Source organism: Sturnira hondurensis, unplaced genomic scaffold (assembly GCF_014824575.4).
Source record: "Sturnira hondurensis isolate 20B ecotype Veracruz unplaced genomic scaffold, ASM1482457v3 Scaffold0003874, whole genome shotgun sequence".
NCBI lineage: Eukaryota > Metazoa > Chordata > Mammalia > Chiroptera > Phyllostomidae > Sturnira > Sturnira hondurensis.
In genome coordinates this window covers 5,997,829-6,017,234 of record NW_028076505.1, presented here as the reverse complement: position 1 = coordinate 6,017,234, position 19,406 = coordinate 5,997,829, and the positions used below count along the sequence as shown (strand labels likewise).

Below are 19,406 nucleotides of genomic sequence, written 5' to 3'. Positions count from 1 at the left end.
GGAAGAAAAGCCTGGATATAGTCATAGCATGAATATAATACAGATAATCATATCATTGTTGTTTCTTACTATATTCTGTTGTTATTCTACGGAAACCTGATGAAGAGAATCCCCACCCCCCACTTCCATTTATTTGAACCTGACTTCAGCACAGTTTGAACCAAACTAGATCTCAGCAAAACTCAGCGGGTGGAAACGAGCGGCACTTTCGTGCTGAATGGAAGACACTGTACAGCTAGAGGGGAGAACGCTCGGTCTTCCCTCCTAGGGGTTCTGCACTGTCTGTGGTCACATTCGGTAATGAGAGCCCCGCAGCAGTTGTCTCCATGTTCTCCGTCATTCTAGGCCTGTTATTTGGTCTGCTTTAAATTATCCATTTAATGATGAGTTATCTAGAAACATGACCATTAAAGGGACTTGTCCATTAAAGAGATGAATGGCAGCAATTTTAATAGTTTCAGGTTGAAACATTCATCAGATACCCACTATTTCCAAATACTGAAACGATATTGATCAACTCAGATCCGTGTGGATGAAATAACCTATTCTGGTAAAAATTTCGGATTAGAAATGTCAGCCAAACCTTTTGGATTTACCCAGAAGGCCACTAGGATAAATAAGATATTCCACAAGCATCTGTGTCCAACACGGTGTCATTTTCTGGGTAATTTATCCTTAAAGTATATTAAATACACTTTAATATACTTTAACGTATTAAAGTTCAGTAAAGTAAAATATATTAAAGAAATACTCTTATTTAAAAACCTTTATTTTTTGTATGTGTATACATTTCTGAAAACCCAATTTCTGTTTATATGTGTTTGTACATATGTGTATATATGTATACACATACATATAAACAGAAATCTATATAAACATCATATATACATATACACATGTATATACATATACACACACGTATATAAATTAAAGAAATACTCACTTGAAAACCCTTATTTCTGTTTTCTGACATGAGTATTCTAATCTTACTTCAAAACAAGGTAAATTTAGCATTATTTCTTCGTGCCAGGCTGCTGCTAAGTCCTCACCTTGAATGGGATGGTCAGGGTGTGCCTGTAGCATGTGTGGCCAAATGTAGCAAAATCCATGTCAGTTGTATGTACTAAGCCTTCAAAATAGTTTGATATTAGCACAAGTTTCCTTTGTGGCATAGGCAGGCTTCACCGTCTAAAGATAAATATAAACATCTTGGCCCTTTACCATATTCATAATTTGTACCTGTTCACACAAGTAACCTTTATTTCCAGTTTCTTATAACATGGCTTATATGTAAGAATGTAACAGATCCATTCCGTATCTGCTCCAGGCCAGTTTTCAAGCTGCTGTAGCATAGTAGGTACTTGATACGTAGTAGCCCTAATTAGAACTCTAACTGTGGCCTGTGTGGTTGAAAACAGGAAGCATTCGAAATACGCACCATGCTGGGAAAAGAGAAAGGAGAATAAACAACTTTGTTGAATCTGATAAAAACCCAGTATTTTAGAAGCAAAGCTTGGTTATTTGACTCTAGGTTATCCAACAACAGTTCTTAGATCAGACCCTGACATGGTCAAAGTATATACCGCATTCAGCTTTCCAGTACATAATTAGAGTGTTAGGGAGAAATGCTGGTGATTCTCTGGAGAACCAGTCCATCCTGTGCCCACTGCACTGTTGACAGTAATCTGAGTGGATATTAAAGCCACTTCTTACCAATTTTCTTAATCTTCACTTTTTGAAGGAGGCAACCTGTGTAGGAAGAGAAGATTCTAATCTGGATATTTAAAAAAAAATTTAAACTTTTATTTATTTATCTTTAGAGGGGAAGGGAAGGAGAGGGAGTGAAATATCAATGTATGGTTGCCTTTCGTGCGTCCCCTGCTGGGAACTAGCCTGCAACCCAGGCATGTGCCCTGACTGGGAATTGAACCTCGATCGTGTGGTTCGCAGGCCCGTGCTCAATCCACTGAGCTACACCAGCCAGGGCTTAATCTAGATATTTAAAATTTATCTTGTGCTCTGCCTGCTTATTTTTGTCTGAAACCCAACTGCAGTGTTTCCCCATCAACTGAAAAATAGCCCATTTCTGGACACAGAACATCATTTCATTAAAATCCTCTGAAAGATACTTCTGTGTATCTTAAACAATATTCTTTCTTGTGTATAGAAATGTAATCCAAGTTACTAATTACATGCTTTTCCTTGACCTTTCACTGCTAAGTAGAACCACTCCACAGTTCATTTGAAATTCCCAGAAGCGTCCTATGTGGTTCCCTTTCCCGGATCCGCTGTAAGACATGCCTCTGAACACCCAGACTTTCATATTCCTTTGTTCCCTCTGCAGTGTGTCGCCAGCTTACCTTCAAGTCTAAGACTCTTCTTTGGTACACGTAGGGAAACTGTGATTGATTCCAAAATAAATAATTGCACAGAAGCTTAAAAGCTTCCATAAATAATGGGATAAAATATGATACAGCCCACTTTACTTGCCTAGTATAAAACTCAAGATATTCAAGATAATAGCTACTTTCAAATAAACATAAATTTCGGAGACAGTTATGTCACTCCTCTTTCCTGTCCAACATAAACATGTTTGGGAAAAGGTCAGGAGCCTTTCACACTGTATCCTGAGAGCCATGTTTCTCATGCAGCTGACCTCAGTAACTTCTGAAACTCACATTGCAGCAGTGGTTGGATGGAAGCACATGCTTCTTTGACTTTTGTGTATACTTTTACTCTCTAATGCCTTCAGATCTCTAGCTTTATTTTTTCAGCTCTTTATATCTGAAGTTTGTCATTTCACTACACTTTTTATTTAGTTCATTTGAAATTAGTGAGATTGAAGCAAACTGTGGCCACTGATGATAACAGAGGACTCAAACAATATTTCTAGTGTTTGTTCAGCATGTAAGATTATGAAGAGAAATATGCTTAGTCTCAGCAAAGGGTATTGTTACACTTCGCTCTCTGATCCTGATGGGGCAGTGTCTCTCTCAGCCCACCTACAACCATTGCTTGAGCTACACATGCAGGTGCTGGTGTGGAAAGGGCTGTCCTAGGTATTAGGCAAACTGCGTAAATATTGTAAGATCCAGCTCCTCCCAGATAACTGGTTCCTGCATAGTCTGTATACCCAGTTATTGAAGGCAGGGATTTTTCCACTTGGCCACAACTACACAACTACACAACTACAGAATTTTCCACTTGGCCACAACTACACAACTACAGAATTTTTTCTTTAAAGGGTCTATGAGCCTGAGCTTTACACAACTTTCTTTACATTAGAGTTTGATTTCACAATCATGCATTCTTAGAAACAGAGAGCTTTCTTGTCTTAAAAGGCCTATATAGTAACCAGACCATGAGTCACAGTCTTACCCACTTTGAAAGTTGACTTATAAAAAGAGAAAGTAAGGTGGAAAAATCAGATTTTACTTCAAAACTTAATGTAGTTAAAGAAAAAACTAAAAGCCTTAGAAATTGCAGATACTTAGTAAAAGTTACTTTTATACCCCCAGGATCTGGTTCTCTGCATATCCTGTAGTTGGTGCTCAGTAAACGATAGCTAACACTGAAGGTGTAACCGGGGGTGCCTATGAGGAAAGCAACTAGAAAGATAAAGTTCTCCATTGCTTAGTTAACAGGATACCTGGGCCATTTTGACTGCAGTTCTTCAGTAAAAGTCATGATATTTAATAGCAATGTACATGTTTATAGTTTCTCTCACTCAGTGTCCCTGTCACAACTTTCTGTTCCTGCTGTGTGATCAGCTCGCTTGTCCGAGTCTACCTCTACCGAGAAGTCCCCCAGGACGGAACGCTGCCTTGTTCATAGTTGGGTTCCTGCCGTGTAATTGGGATTTGGTCAGTATGCCCCTTTCTAGAGAGACAGTGAAACTGAGGGACAGAGGGGTAGGAGAGGGTTGCTGCACAGAGTCCAAGTCCTCCAGTCGGGACTTGATTCTGAGTCTGTGGACTCAGCACTACACGGAATCCCATGTCCATTTTCTGTGACTGCTTCAAAGAAGCAGAGTTTCAGTGCCAAGCGTGTTACCCTTGTTGATACCATCATCCACAACTTTTTGGGGAACCCATAAAACTCATTATAACACACCGTTCCTAATTGATTGAAGGAATTATCTTTATTTAATTGCCTTTCTTCCTTCTTCCTTTTTCTTATTCTTACCTCTTAGGAAAAGAGCCTGTAACTGTTTAGACGGCTCCTCATCAGGGCAGCTGCAGTGTTGGCCTCTGGTCTAGTCGGTGGGGAGGACTCAGGTTCCTCCCAAGTTAGAGCAGGTGGGTCTTTAATTCTCAACTGGCCGCAGCAGTTGCTACTCGTTGCTTAAAACCCCTTTGGCGCAACGTTCCCTTCCCCTGAGGCTGTTCCAAGCCACAGTGTGCTCCCTGCCCGCATCCAGCGCCCAGCGCTCACGCACGAAACAAGTTGAGCTCCCAAGCGATAGTGTCGGATTAAAAAAAAGATTATGTTCCTACTGGAAAAACACAGTTACTACGCGTGACGTAGCAGATTTCAGGGCTTAGACGGGAGAGCAAGAACTTCACGGCATTTGTAGGTCAAAAACATTTCGTTATGTTAAATGTGTTCTTTGAAAAGAAGTAAAACCACTAAATTATTCCTCTGCCTTTTCACTGGTAAATAGAAAAATGCATTTTATGATTCGAGAAATGTTTCCACTTAAAGTGATTTTGAAATATACTATCAGTGGATTGAAAGGTTTTTGGCAGTGCACATGTTGAGAAACGCGCTTTTTAGGAATTTCCACTATGGGTTTGACATCAGAGACAGCTAAATAGGTGCACGATTGTGATAAAATTAATGGTTCTTATTTTGGGTGGCCAGCCACACGGGAAAATTAAGATGCTGTAAAAGGCTTTGGTAATGTCATATTATGCCAAAATCTTTACACCATGAGCTAGATGAAAGCAGTCATCTGAGAAACTATACATCTCTGTGTCATTTGGAAATCAGTGCTTTCTCCCCCTCTCTCCTCCTCTCCTCTCCCCCTTACACACACACACACACACACACACACACACACACACAGAGTTAGGTTGCATTTGCTGTAGTACACTTGGCAGAGGATCCAAGGATCCAGGAATGCTTTCTCTCTGAGAGAAAGGGAGTGTGTTGCCCATGCTTTTTTGTTTTTGTTTGTTTAAAGCCATAGTGCAGTTACACTGCATGATTGTGGAGTTTTCACCTCTAAATTATTTATATATTGAAGTGTTCATTAGCTCAATTTATCTGAGATGGAAGAAATGATTTTAAATTTTCACCATAGCAGAATGGCACAGTGGTTATGTAGTTGAGCTCTCGGCTCGCCCGAGTTCAAATGCTGGGTCTACCACTTACCTCTGTCAAGTTACTTAAACCCTCCGTCTTGGGTGCTCATCTGATACATAAGGTTAACTAAGGTTAATAATACCTCATAGGGCATTGTGAGGATTAAATGCAGCAGTGCATATAAACTGTTAACTGAAGTTCTTGGTATATAGTAAGTATTCAATAAATGCAACTATAATTATGACTAATTATTACTGCTGTTGCTTGAAAAACATTTTCTTATGTCTTCTAAAGCCTCAGGTTAGTGCAAATGATAAGGATTGTTCAGAGATTTCCTCTCATTCACACTCAAGAGAATACATTTTGAAGATTTATTTTTTTTTTATAATGCCTCTTCCTCAAACCCTCTGGCTTCCCACCATCAAGACCATAAATATTTGTCAGAGCCAAGTAGATTATTAATCAAATGGAGCCTAAAGAAAATACTTGGGATTTGTTTTAATTGGAGTTTAAAGAGCTTTCTATGCTACACTGGCTTATAAAAATGCCTAGAAGTTAAAAATGAGGTAAATTTGAATAAAATTTTCAGCTTTTGGAGCATTATGTACAGCAATCTGAGTCTGTGAAGTAAAAAAGAATTCAGATGATAAAGACTTTGCAGGAAAGAATCTGGTTTAGACTGATTTTTTTCAAGTCAGGATATGTAATCTGTCCCTTTCTCCACTTGTTCTTATAAATTGGAAGGAACTTCAAAGCCAAACAGTGTTTTGAAGTGCTTTTGCCCTAACTCCTGGGAATGGTGTACCTAAAGAACTGGGCTTCTGTTATGAGAGAGACTTAGCATTTTTCTTTCAAAGGCAATCATCATTTTTCTAAATAAACTACTAGTTTGATGCTCTCTTCTCTACTTGAAACGCATTTTCTCCTCTGTCCAAGCAGGGTATTTGCTATTGAGTGATTTTGGTTCTCTTTGTTCTCCCCATCTGATGTGCCTTTGATAGCGGATGGTTTCTCGCTCTTTGGGAGCAAATCCAGACGACCTGAAGGACCCAATTAAAATTAGCATTCCACGCTATGTGCTCTGCGGGCAAGGAAAGGATGAGCATTTCGAGTTTCAGGTAAAGGTAAGTGTCCCTTCTTCACTCTTCTTGAGGATTGGAGGTTTCAGGCTATGCAGTGCTTTTCTTTGTTTTTGTGGGGGGGGCGGTAAAGAGAAGAAGTTACATGTAGGATATCGGTCACACCCTTCTTTACACCAGTATGTGAAAGTCTCAACTGTGTAGCACATGGAGAGAAGTTACCCTGCAGGAGGTAGTGGTGGTTGGTGAGTCAGGCAGACATGCAAGTTGCCATCACCCATCAGCCCCCACAGGCACAGTGACCAGCCATCCCAGGTGGTCCAGGGTTTTCCTGCATTCGGCATTGTAAGGTACATGCTCTGGGAAACCCCGTAGTGCCAGGCAAACCAGAACAGTTTGTCACCCTATTCATGGGCTTGGGCTCAATTTTCCTATCTATACAAATGGGAATAATATTTATGTCACAGGGATATCAGCACATGTAAAGTATTGAATCTAGTGTCAGATATGTGCTAAACACTTATAGCAAATACTGTTATTACTACTGCTGTTTTTATTGTTTCTAAGGTCATTATTTAGGAAGCTTTGCTAATCTGTTTTAGGCATTATTCGATTTATACAACTTTTCAAGAAGAGATGAGCCTGTTTCCCTACATCATGCTTTGCGAAATAGTGACTTCATCTCATCCCTAATCTATTTCCATCGACTCATAGAACTTCATTAAATATTGAGGTGCTGACACTCACCAGTTACCAGTATATGGCTGCAGGAAGGCGTTCTCAGAAGGGCCTTGGTCAGATAAACACCAGACTGGGAATCTGCATGCTGGCTTCTTTAGGCCCTGATTCTGCTGAGGTCTGCTGAGTGACCCTGTGTTTTACCCTCTCTGAGCCTCAGTGTCCTCATAGGTAAAATGAGGAGATTGGATAATATCTGTGATTTCCAAACTTCTTCTTAGCTGAACCCTTTGTGGAGCTGCTTTTGGAGGAGGCTGAGGGTGGGAGCCTGAAGCTAGCCCTCCCCACTTCGCTGCTCCAGTGCCCCTCTGGGCCCCCGGGCCCCCTAGGTGATCCTTCCCTTTAGACATGCGTGTTCTTTCAGTTTTCACAGAGAAACAGTGCAGGTGCCTAACGCTGTACTGTGTCCTTGATCCAGGACTTCCCACTGGCCCTGACGTCACACCTAATTGCAGGTCACTTCCCTCTTCAGCCATTTGAAATTGCGGGTATATGCATGTGCAGTGTGTGTGTATAGAGTTCCTTTTGTACATATACCTAGTGGTTTATACATACATAAATAATTTCTGAATGTATGTTTGTATTATATCCATGTTTTTAAGTAGAGAGTAAAGACTGACTGGGTTTTATGAGCGCAAAATTTGAATTCTCCTAAACAGAACTCACAGCGCTGGAGGACATGCAAGGATTTTCATTGGTGCATAGATTTATTTTATGTGCTAATAAATGTGCTATTAAATAATGGATAAATGTGCTAGTAAACTATAACCAATAAATCAATCTCATGCCTGAAACTTAAGACATGGATAACAAAGATACTTAATTGTTTAAAACTAAGTTGATTTAGGATGATCTCATTTATACGTGGAATCTAAAAAACAACTAAAAACCCAAGCTCAAAGATACAGAGAACAGATTGGTGGCTATCAGAGGGAACTGAGGCTTGAGGTGGGGAGAAGAGAAATGGGTGGAGTCAGAGAGCTCCGGTTATAAAATAAATAAGTCCTGGGTTATGTAATGGACAGCACAGTGACTATAGTTACTAGTTTTGTATTCCATATTTGAAAGTTGTTAAAAGAGTAAAAAAAGTTTGCAGCTGTGTAGCAACAGATGTTAACTAGGCTTATGTGGTAATCATTTTGCAGTATATACAGATACTTAATCAGTATGTTGTATACCTGAAAACAATACAATGTTGTGTGTCAGTTATATCTAAAAAAGAAAAAAATAAGAGAAACTAAGTTGATTTACATAGAAATGGCAAGCAAGTAATAGTCCAGGCTGTATGTAAATCTGGCCAAAATTGTGAAGATGCTACTGTAAAGGCAAGTTAGAGAAACCAAATACAAAAAATGTTATGGGGCCTTTCAGAATTTAGGCTTTTACTTCAAAATATATTAGGTCCAAATTCAGAGAGTTTTGCTTTCTTTGAACTTACAAAGTGAAGTTCTGAAAGCATATCATTGTTCTGCTTCCTTTTTGTGCTTATCTCAGGTGCTGAATCATTAGGACCAGGAATAGACTGTTAGCGGTTACCTGGAGAACTCCTAGTTCCCGTGCAAGCACGGCTTCCTGAGGCATTCACAGGTGTGCTAAGGGCCTCACATTGGGGGTTACCCAGTCATGGAAGTACCAGAGTCCAGAACTAGAAACAAACATGACATGAATATACTGTCCCTCCTCTTAACAAAATAAACAAACAAAAAAATGGCCGAGCTCCAGCGAAGGTTTGGCCGTTGGAGTATTGTTGGGTGCACTGATGTCCCTTCCAGTCTCCTCCAGGTAACCGTGATAAGTCAGGCAACCTCCAATGTAAAATGTCAATAATGAAACCTGCCCTGCTGGGTTGGTATGAGGGGTGAATGAGCTTAGGTACGTAAAGTGTGTAGAACAATGCCAGCCACATACTAAGTGCTGGGTAAATGTTCGTTATTAGATAGAAATTAGTTAAAATACGATTTTACCCTGAGAACCCTTGTGGGAGCAACTTTACCCAAAAGTCCCCCTATCCGCCATGGATGAAAAACTTTACCCACAAGTCCCCCCATCCACCATGGATGAAAGTGAGACTAACAAGACATGATCTGCTTGGGGAGGAGAGGTGGTCAATCTCTCAGAGGAGAAAGACCAAGAACCTCTTCTTCAATGATTTTTATTAGGTTCAGAACACACAGGAATACAGGTAAAGTTCATCAATCAATGTCAGGCGGCAAGGATCAAATAGTAGATTACATTTCAAAGAAATCTGAAGGCTTAGCTGAGACAATGTCAGGTATGGGGGTTGCAGAAACTTTGGGAGACATACTCATTTCCTGCTTGGACCCTTATTATATGAATGAAAGCACTCTTAGCAAGGCAGGCTTCACAGGACTTTAAGAATTCTTTTTTATGCCCAGTCACCCCAGATCCCACTCTAGCCAGCAAGGGGCTGCACCACCTTCCCCATCGTCGGTTTTCAGGCTTACGTGGGTTGGTGCCAGGAAGCACTTTGCCCAGATGGAAATGGGGACTCAGGCTATGTCAGAATAGCCGAGGGGCGAGGGTCCATTACTCTCTTTTTGTTGCAGCCCCTGAGTCCTTCCTTGAGGGCCTCCCAAGTGATCCTGTCTGGCTTAGGTTGCCCCCCCTCTGAGGGGTCCTACCCATCATAGACTAACTGACCAAGCGTTGGGGGCAGAGATGGATGAAGCAGTAGCAGCACTGCTGCCAGGGAGACAAGCTTTGTCTCCTTAGTGGCTCACAGTCCAGAGGGCACTCACTCAGCCTTAGCCATGGCGAGGGTTACAACTCCTGAAACCAGGCAGAGTGGTTCCCAACAAACCCTATTAATGACTTCTAGTGTTCAATTGTGTCTTTATTAATGGTTTTGTATGTTGTGGGCTTCTTTTCTATCACTCCCCCCCAACATTCTGACCTTTAAAATTAAGTATGTCAACTTTTTCCATCCATCATTTGATTATGTCATGCAGAGGCAGTGTTTTCTAGAACAAATAGTCATACTTAGGAGATGGTTTGGCTACTCCTAAATTATTCTTTTGGTGAGCCAGTGGCTTTAAGAAGGCTAAGGTAAAAAGTATTAGTCTAAGATTCTGTTCTATTTCATTTTAGATCTTCTTACAAGGAAAATCTGTTAATGTACACAGATATGTTATTGCACCTTATACGTTAGAAAAATCTTGTGGCTTCTCCTTAAAATATCTAATTTTGTTTTCCCCCATTTTTCCCATGAAGCTCTTAATGGCCTTCTGAGGTCCGGAAGGCACTCAGCAAGGCATTGTGCCTTCTGTGACCAGCAGGGCAGGGTCTTGACACCCTGTTGACAATGCAAATTGGTGGTGGTCACTTGCGGTTCGTTTCATGGGCTGAGCTGACTCATCAACCCACAGGGCCTGCTCAGTACTGGCCTCCACTAGCTTAGATGGCAGGCCCAAGAGAGACAGTACACAGAGGTGTGGTTGCTCTGGAATTCACCTTCTTTTAGCTTCTCCCAAAACTTTCTGGTTCCCTCTGCCTCCTGCCCTTTGCTGCCCACCTTTGTCTAGAAGGATTTATTAGTTATTTAAATCATTCCTTCTTCCTGACCATTTTCATTTTAATCCTCAATCTGCTAGCTTCAGAGGTCTGTTCATTGTGGAATGAAGTAATAGAAAGCCATGTTTCAGGAATGTTAAAGAAATGTTTAAGGTAGGGTTTGGGGAATGGAATCTGGGAGCAGAAGATAAGACAGTAGAGATTCTCAAATGCTCATCTTCTGATTCCTGATAGATCTTGAGGAGATTTCCGTCACCGAGGTTTATAATGAGAAAAGCAGTGCTTTTCATTAAACTGAAAGATACTTAACTCAAAAAGACTGTCTTATCCTCTTTACTTTAGGGATTAAAGATCACTTTTATGAAATAACTGTGAGAATAGATAAATATATAGGGTTTTTCGTCACATTTTTTAAAAATCAACCTTGTTGAGGCATAATTTGCATACAATGAAATGCATACATTTTAAGTGTAGTTTGATGAGTTTTAACATGTATATACCTATGTAACCAATTAAGATTTCAAGCTTTTCAATCATTCCAGAAAGTTTCTGGTGCCCCTTTAGAGCTGGTGCACACACCCACTCCTCCCGGCAAGCATGGGTCTGTTCTCACGTGGTGAGCACATGGGACCAGGCAGCATTTTCTCTCTTGCATCTGGCAGTTCCCATTTTGTGTCATGTGTTAGAGATTCGTCTATGTAGATTGAGTATAACAGTAATTAGTTTCTTTTTATTGCTAAATTGCATCCTAATGTGTGGATGAATCACAAATTGTAGGTTGGAGTTTGTTTCATTGACCTTATCTGACAGCACAAAAATTGTCATCTCCGTGTTGCCCCCCTCCCCTATTTATTTTACTGATCCTTGGAGAACACGATTCCCATTGTCCTTATAGTTACACCTTCCAGCAAATCCCAATAGCACACTCTCCTGGGTCTGTGTCCGTATTTACCTCAAGATGATGTCCTTCCAGCCAATGACAGACACAGAAGGAGCTCAGGTTGTGCCAGTCTGGCTGCTGTCTGCGAGGAGCCCCTTCTGTGTTGAATGTCATTGACTGTCACCTGTTGGTCAGCAAAGTGTACCTGTACAATATGCACCTGCCCTACATGGCAGGTAATACCACTAACTGGACTATGACAGTCATTTTAAAATTCCTGCTTCAAGTGCTTTTCAGTGACTGGTATGTGAAATCAATTACTCTGTATTTTCCTTCCCATTTTCAGTTACTCAGGACCAGAATGGGTAGAATTAAATTTTTTAATTCTATTTCAGCATAATATAAAACAACCTGGAACTCTGGTTTAGGATAACAGAGGCTGTCATAGTCTTGTTATAGAGATTAGCTGATGTTTCCAGCATTGTTTTAAATTCCCTGCCTTTTAATTTACATATTAACATGGTAACATTAAACACACCAACAACTTCTGTGTTTTTTATATACGTTGTTTCCTGAGAGTTTTTGTTCCCAGAAAAGCTGAAAGTAATCTTTTGAGCTTGTCTTCCCATCCTTCCTGGTGTGGTGACATCTGCTGTGTCCCCCCCCCCCACCTGGTGCACTCCCCCTTAGCACCTGTCGCAGCCTGCAGTCACAGTGGTTTGTTTTCCAGTCGTCATCGTGTTTATTGCTAGTCTTCACTGAAGTGCACTCCGTAGGCCCTGTCAGTCTGTCAGCACTGAGTTCCCAGTCCTCGCTCAGGGCCTGCCTGATAATGGTCACCCAGTAGAGATAACTCGTCAACACAAGCCGAGCAAGCCCTGTCGCAAGGTGTTCTCACTGGACATAGCCTGTTTAGGGATTTTGTGACCATGTGTCCTTTATAGCCCCTGTTCCGCCCCCACTTCCTGGCCATGGACTCCCCATGGTCTATCCATGCTGACAGATTCAGTCATTGATTAGTTATGTTGCTTCTTGTCTTCCTCAGGCAGCGGCTGGATCTCTAGTCCTCCAGTGAGGATGTGGGCAAATCAAGCTTTTGGACTGTGTCTCAGTCTAAGCAGCTGCTGCCTCCTACCTCCCCACCTCCCTCCCACCTTTTCCATTCTGCCCTCCAGTACACCAGTGAGCGTGCACACACGCATGCATACACATACACCAGCACACACGCACATGTCCCAGCTCTGGCAGTCTCCAGCAACCAGAGTTTAGTTTAGTTGTGCTCTGACTTAGCTGCAGAGAGGAGTAGACCTCTTCCCACTCTTCACCTTCTGGGCATTATCCTGAGCTCCTGGGCGCTGTCCAGCCCCTTCCTTGCTCATAGGACTACCTTAAGGAACCTTCTGGCACCCTAGTTACATGCCCCTCATGCTGTTCAGTACCTGGTGGGTCCCTGGTTTTTCCCACATGGTTATAGGAAGTCAGCCCTTCTCTCCAGAATCACTTTGGACCACTTGCTAATCAGAGCTACCTACTTCACTTCAAAGGTATGACTTCCAAAACTTGTCCTGATTTTACCCGTCTGATTTTTGTTCAAGGTACCATAGTAATAGTCTCTTCCTTTTGCCCCAAAATGCCACCTCATTTTGGTGTAACTTCTGGCCAGGGACTGAAAAGAAAGAAAACACGGATAACAAATGATAGAGTGAAAGTATAACCCATAGAAAGTTTTCCAGCACAAGCTTGCAGGCCACCTGCAAATACTGGGTTGGCCAAAAACTCTGTTTTGTTTTTTCTGTAAAATAAAAGACATTTTTCATTTTTACCAATGACTTTATTGATTTGGATATTTTGAGTGTATTGGCTATCTCCTGCTATTGGCTTCTAGTAGGGAGAGGGGAGGGGTGCTCCTAAATATCTTCCAATGCGTAAGACAGCCTCACGGCAAATAATTATTTGACCCAAAGTCAATAATACGAGAAGCTTTGCAAACCACTTCTGACACATTTGATCAGTCACTGCACCTTCTCCATACACTGCACAAATCTCTCTGCATTTCAGTTGTGTTTTTACCTTTCTTGAAATAATACACAAATTGTTGTGTATTTTCTTCCACCTTCAGTATTAAAATGGCTACCCAAGAATTTGCCAATTTTGATACTTTTTTAAATGCATGGTGCTATGACAGCTGTCACAATACAATCTAACAAAATTGTTTTGAATGAAGTTAAAGACAAATAAGTGCTACTAGAGCCATTGTAGGAAAAAAACGAAACAAGCTTCGCCAACCCAATAATTTGTGAGTACCTGAGGCAGTGGGGTTGTTTCCTTTTCAGGCATGCAAATTTAGATATGGGATAAGCCCTCCCTTCTAATTTCAGTCATTGTGGCCCCAGAGCAGGGGAGTCACTGAGCACCCTCAAATCTGCAGGGTCCTCCCTAACCAAAGGAGCCCCTGAAAGTGAGAGACTAACTTGCAAAACTTCAAATTTTGGTATCTTGTTTTTATAACTGAAGGAGCACATGGTACCAAGATTGGTGGCATTTCATAAGGCAGGGGGAACAATCTGGTAGTGGATGATGTTTATTATTTAGCTTGAAAAGATGTTGAAAATTTTGAGTAAGTTGTCAACATTTAAAACTTGGGAAATTTAACATGGAAATCTAGATTTTCCAGGTTTCTGTAAAATGTCAGAAAGCATGGGAACCGCCGTCCAACATGCCCACAGGGCAGCACTGGCCGGAGCAGAACAGTGGCCCGTTTGAGTCAGGCTTGGGCTTCACTTTGTCACACACCTCAGAGCTCCTTGTTCCAGAGGAGGTCACCTGCCTGTGGGCTCAAACCCAGTCCAAAAGCACTGTACAGAGGTGCTCACAGACCTTAGGAAGTCTCTGATGGTGCGGTTGATTAAATCAGTTTAAACCAGCACAGAAGCCGGCAGGGGGAGGGGGAGGTAGCAGAGCACACTGCCTGACCCCAGGGACACACTGTGTTCACTGTCCTCTCTCCCACCTCAGCCTTTCCCGCTGTGCTTACCAGGTTGCCGATTTGAGCAAGGAGCCTTGGCCAGACACAGTGCCCAGAGCAGTACACACTTGTTCCATGGGAGAATGGTTGGCTGGTGGCCTGCTGAACAGGTCTGATTCTCACATGCATTTCTTGGGTAGAACACATGTGGAGCCACCATGGGATCAGGCCAGTCGTCACCAAGGGCCATGAATTCAGAGTTGACATAATGTCAGCCGGAGTAGGCATGACCATGACTTAATACTTTCTATATCTAAGTAGCATTCTGTTCCTTCATATTTATTTATTCTATGTTTGGCATATCTTATAGGTTATAGGCCTATATTTAATTAGGCAAATCTTATGAATTCTGTTAAGTCTCACAGCTGCTTGCTTCCTTTTTATCTGTTCTGACACACTCCCTGAATTTGCCTATGCTGCATAAGCTTCCAGCTTACTTACTGGCTGTGCTTAGCCCTTCTTACGAGCCTCATTCATCCTCTGTAGCAGGATTGAATGTGCTCAAGTAATACACAGACACCCACTGTGCTCCCTGTTATCTTACTGTCACAGGGCCTCCTAGAGTTTCCTTCCTGACCGATCCCTGTAGGCAGCAGAGTTTGCAGCATCTTTTCCAGGGAGCACACTAACATCTGTCAAACACCTTCTTCATCCTTTCAGGCACTTTGCCAGACATTTCCACAAATGTACAAATGTAGCAAAATGGGGGTTTCACTTGCATGTAATGAATTAGATAAATTATGAGTGACTTGCTAAAGGCCATGCATCTAGTAAGGAGATCCAGGTACCAAATGTCCGTGCCAGCTCTAAGTCTGGGCTGTACTGGTTCCCTTAATTTTAATGTACTCATTTTATGTACATTGTAAATATCGCAGATTTCTGCACTTTTTAGAAGTTGAGGCCATATTTTAATTTTTTTCCTAGACATGGTGGCTTTTTCCAAATCCTTGCTTGTTCTCGAAAGTTGATGTTATTTTTGTGTGTGTTTTAACTTCTTACCCTAAATTTGGCCAAGCAACAGGCACTTTGTAAACTGGGGCTGTTGGTAAGGCCTTAACAAAACTTGAGAATTGGATGGTGGATAGATCTGCCAGGGAACACGAAGAGGAAATACCCAGAAAATTTGTGGTTTGGGAGTTAAGGCAATCAAATTTATAGTCAGAGAAATTTCTTTTTATTAGGCAGAGCATAAGCAAAAGCCATTCCTGCCTGTTAATTAAACTGTGCACTTCCACATCTTTTAGAAATACTCCCAACTTGATGTAAAATAAATGTTCAAAAGGATGTCTGTGTTGGCTTCTGAATCTCTGCTTATTAGTAACTTGATAGATTATATTCTTGCGTGTGTTTTAGCGTAGATGAGACAAATGGAGTGCTGCATATGCCATGGTCCATCTAGATTCAAATGTTCAGTTTGTGTATTATTTTTAAACATAAATAACAAGTAACAAATAACATTGGGACTTGAAGAATCATATTTTATCCTTAGTTTTTTTAAGTGCCCTTCCCATTTCTTTGAGAACATTGTCTTTCACAGAAAAAAATTGAGAAAAAAATGTTTCTTTTCACTGTTTTCACACAAAGCAACTAATCTTTTATATTACTTTTACCTGGGCATTGTGTTCATCTTCACAAAGTAATTGCTGCATGTTTGAGAAATGAGGAAGAAGGAAAGAGATTGAGTCACAAGCACAGAAGAAAAGCAGTCATTTCCCTGTGGCCATACCTTGAATTTCTGTTTCAATCTTGTTTTCCTCTATAAGGATATATTGATATTCTCTTTTTCTTAATTTCATAATTTTAGGAGTTTTACATCTCTTCCTAGAATAAATTTCTTTTAAAATAAATCACAAAATTGTTTAAACTCCCCTTTGTGCAATTGCTGCCCATGGATACCTTTGTTTTCTTTACTGCATAATGCAAGACCTCTTTTTAGGAAAATGACCACATTTTCCTAAAAGAGTTACATTTACTGAGCACCAAGCACGCTGCTGTTTGCTTCACTTTTTTTTAGTTCATCTGCCGGTCAGGTATCATGAGTTCTTTTTACAGATGAAAAAATTAGTCCTGGAGAAGTTGCAAAATTTAGCCCAAGTCACACAGCTTATTAGTGACTGGACTGAAGTCGGGATCCAGGTCTGTCTTAATCCTTAGCTTTTTATTATTTCATTCTCCACTGACAGTTGGTAGAGAGTTTGCATTTCATGCTATGCTGAATATCTGGATAATTTGAAGGAAACTTACTTAGGCTGTCATTCTTACAATATCCCACAATTTCAAAGAATAATTCCTTCTATTCCTTGCCTGCTTCACAGAGGTGTTAGGGGAAGGGAGAAGTGCTTATTAGTAGTGATCTTGGATTTGAAAGGCATCTGTTTTATCAGAATCTTAGGGTCTATCTGCATTCTTTCAGGTTCCCCTTCAAACTTCTAAATAAGTATGCTAAAATAAGCAGTATCCCTATTTTGAAGGTGCTGAAGTTGAAGCATAGAGAAGCCGTTATTCTAGTTATTGTAGAAGGATGAGATTTCAGTCAGCTACAAAGCCCTATTTGATCTCGTATCACTTTGTAGTTCTGTAGCATATGGTGTGATGACTTGGTAGTCAATAGCCTGCATTCCTTTCTTTGTGGCACATCAGATACAGACCAGGTTCAGATGCCAAAGGATGAAGGCCCTTTCTGTGCTTGTTGGTGATGCATCTACACAGATGGATGTCTGGGTAGTTTCCTGGATAATAAAGCTGAACATCTGCATGGGTCTGCTACTTTCAGGAATCTTCATTCTTCAAACTCCGTGCACCTCCCACCCATGATACCAGCCAACAGGGGCAGATCTAGCGTCAGAACTCAGACTCCTCTGTCCTTGTACAGTGCTCCTCCATGGGGACCCAGCTGCTTCCCTCAGGTGCCACTGAGACAGAATTTGTTGAGTTAATTGGGCTGTTGGTTCATGGAGCCCACTGCAGTGTAGGGGGGTGGGGAGTTCTGCTTGGTTCAGGAACCCTTTAGGCAGCATTTGGATGTGATTCAAAAGACAGCTATTCCCATGGAGGAGGGAATAGGACCCCTGGATGGTCACCGACACAGTCTCTTTTCCTTTGTCTCCTCTTGGCTGGAGACTTCAGCACTCTTTTGGATTTCCCCAAAAGAAAGGTATATAAACTTTCCTAAATTATCCTTAGAGAAACCAGCTAAGGAGGCACATTGCACATTTCATAGCAATAACTGAAAATACCCCAGTAGGCAGTCATGTTCTCCCAAAAGCAACAGCAAGCCCTGTCCTCTTCTCTATATACATTTTGGGAGCTCCTTTGCTAAGTGAAATAATTCAGCTCCAGCTTATGTCGTTAGCTTTTATCCTCAAGCTTGCATACCCAAAGGACCATGACATACAGTATGTATCCCTACAAATGAAAACACTAATTCAAAAAATACATTTATCCTTCATGTATTGGCATTAGCCAAGATTTGGAAACAACCTTGGTTGCCATTGATAGATGAGTAGGTAAAGAAAATGTGGTATATATATTCAATGGAATATTCTTCAGCCCTAAAAAGAATGAAATCTTGCCATTTGTGACAACATGGATGGACCTAGAGGTATTACGCTCAGTGAAATAAGTTTGACAGAGAAATGCTGTAAGATTTTACTTATATGTAGAATCTAAAAACAAATGAACAAACAAAACAAACAGACTTATAGATACAGAGATCAGACTGATGGTTGCTGATCAGAGGGAAGAGGAGTGGGGAGGCAGGCAAAAAAGGTGAATGGTCTTGAGAAGTACAAACTTATAGTTATAAAATAAATGGCGGCGATGTAATTCATGGCATAGAGCATATAGTTAATAACATTTTAATGACTGTGTGGTGACAGATAGTTACTAGGCTTATCGTGGTGATTGTCATGTCATAAGGTATATAAATATTGAATCACTGTGAAACTAATATATTGTAATTCAACTATTATTTAAAATTAATTAATTTAGAAAACAAACAAAGGACCTTGACACTTAGAAACAAAGGCTCTTAAGTTAATAGACCTACCCTCTAAAGGCAATTTAGAGACCACCTTTTGTTTCTTGCTGTTTTGTTTTCGGTTTTTTTAAAGATGTTTTATTTATTTATTTTTAGAGAGAGGAGAAGGGAGGGAGAAAGAGAGAAGTATCAGTGTGTGGTTACTTCTCAAATGGCCCCCACTGGGGACCTGGCCTAGAACCCAGGCATGTGCCTTGACTGGGAATCGAACCCATGACCCTTTGGTCCATAGCTCATACTCAATCCACTTAGCTACATCAGCCAGGGCTTTTGCTGTGTTTTTTAGGAATTTCACAACCTGCACTCAGTTTACCCCCATATTGTTTAACCAGCATCTCTTCAGGCTCCTCTTTCTAAAATGAATTTGGTAAGTGGCATTTTTTTCTTCATTTTACAATTCTTTACCCTCTTCCTTAATACCTACATTTTAAAAACTTGAAACAGTTACCGATAAGTCAGGAAAGGACAAAAATGCAGGTCACTCTACTTACCACATTTCAGGATAGAAAGTGAATTAGAAAATAAAGTAAGAAAATATTTATTGAAAAGAGACTTTGGGCCCTACTCTCTCCATTATTCACTTATTTATTATTTAACAAATATTTGGTACCTGTGTGTATGTCTATATATGTATATTAATTACTATATATTTTAATTTTTATTATATTTTCCACTACCATTTAGTCCCTTTATGCCTCCCTCCCCTGCAGCAGTCACCACACTGTTGTCCATGTCCGTGAGTCCTTTTTTCCTTTTTGCTTAACCCCCCACCTCCTCACTAGCTGTCATCTGCTTTCCATCCATGAG

At 40.9% G+C, this 19,406-nt stretch overlaps 1 protein-coding gene across 3 annotated transcripts in view; it reads left to right on the top strand.

Annotated features, from left to right (window-relative positions):
* Nucleotides 1-19,406, top strand: part of KIF16B (kinesin family member 16B) — a 325,810-nt gene that overhangs the window by 244,770 nt on the left and 61,634 nt on the right. For 2 of the 3 annotated variants that reach the window (XM_037043080.1, XM_037043079.1), the window contains one exon: nucleotides 6,309-6,431. The exons of the other annotated variant lie outside the window; for it this stretch is intronic. In XM_037043080.1, the coding sequence (XP_036898975.1) occupies nucleotides 6,309-6,431 (123 nt within the window). The remainder of the gene's footprint in view (nucleotides 1-6,308; nucleotides 6,432-19,406) is intronic. 3 annotated transcript variants of the gene reach the window in all.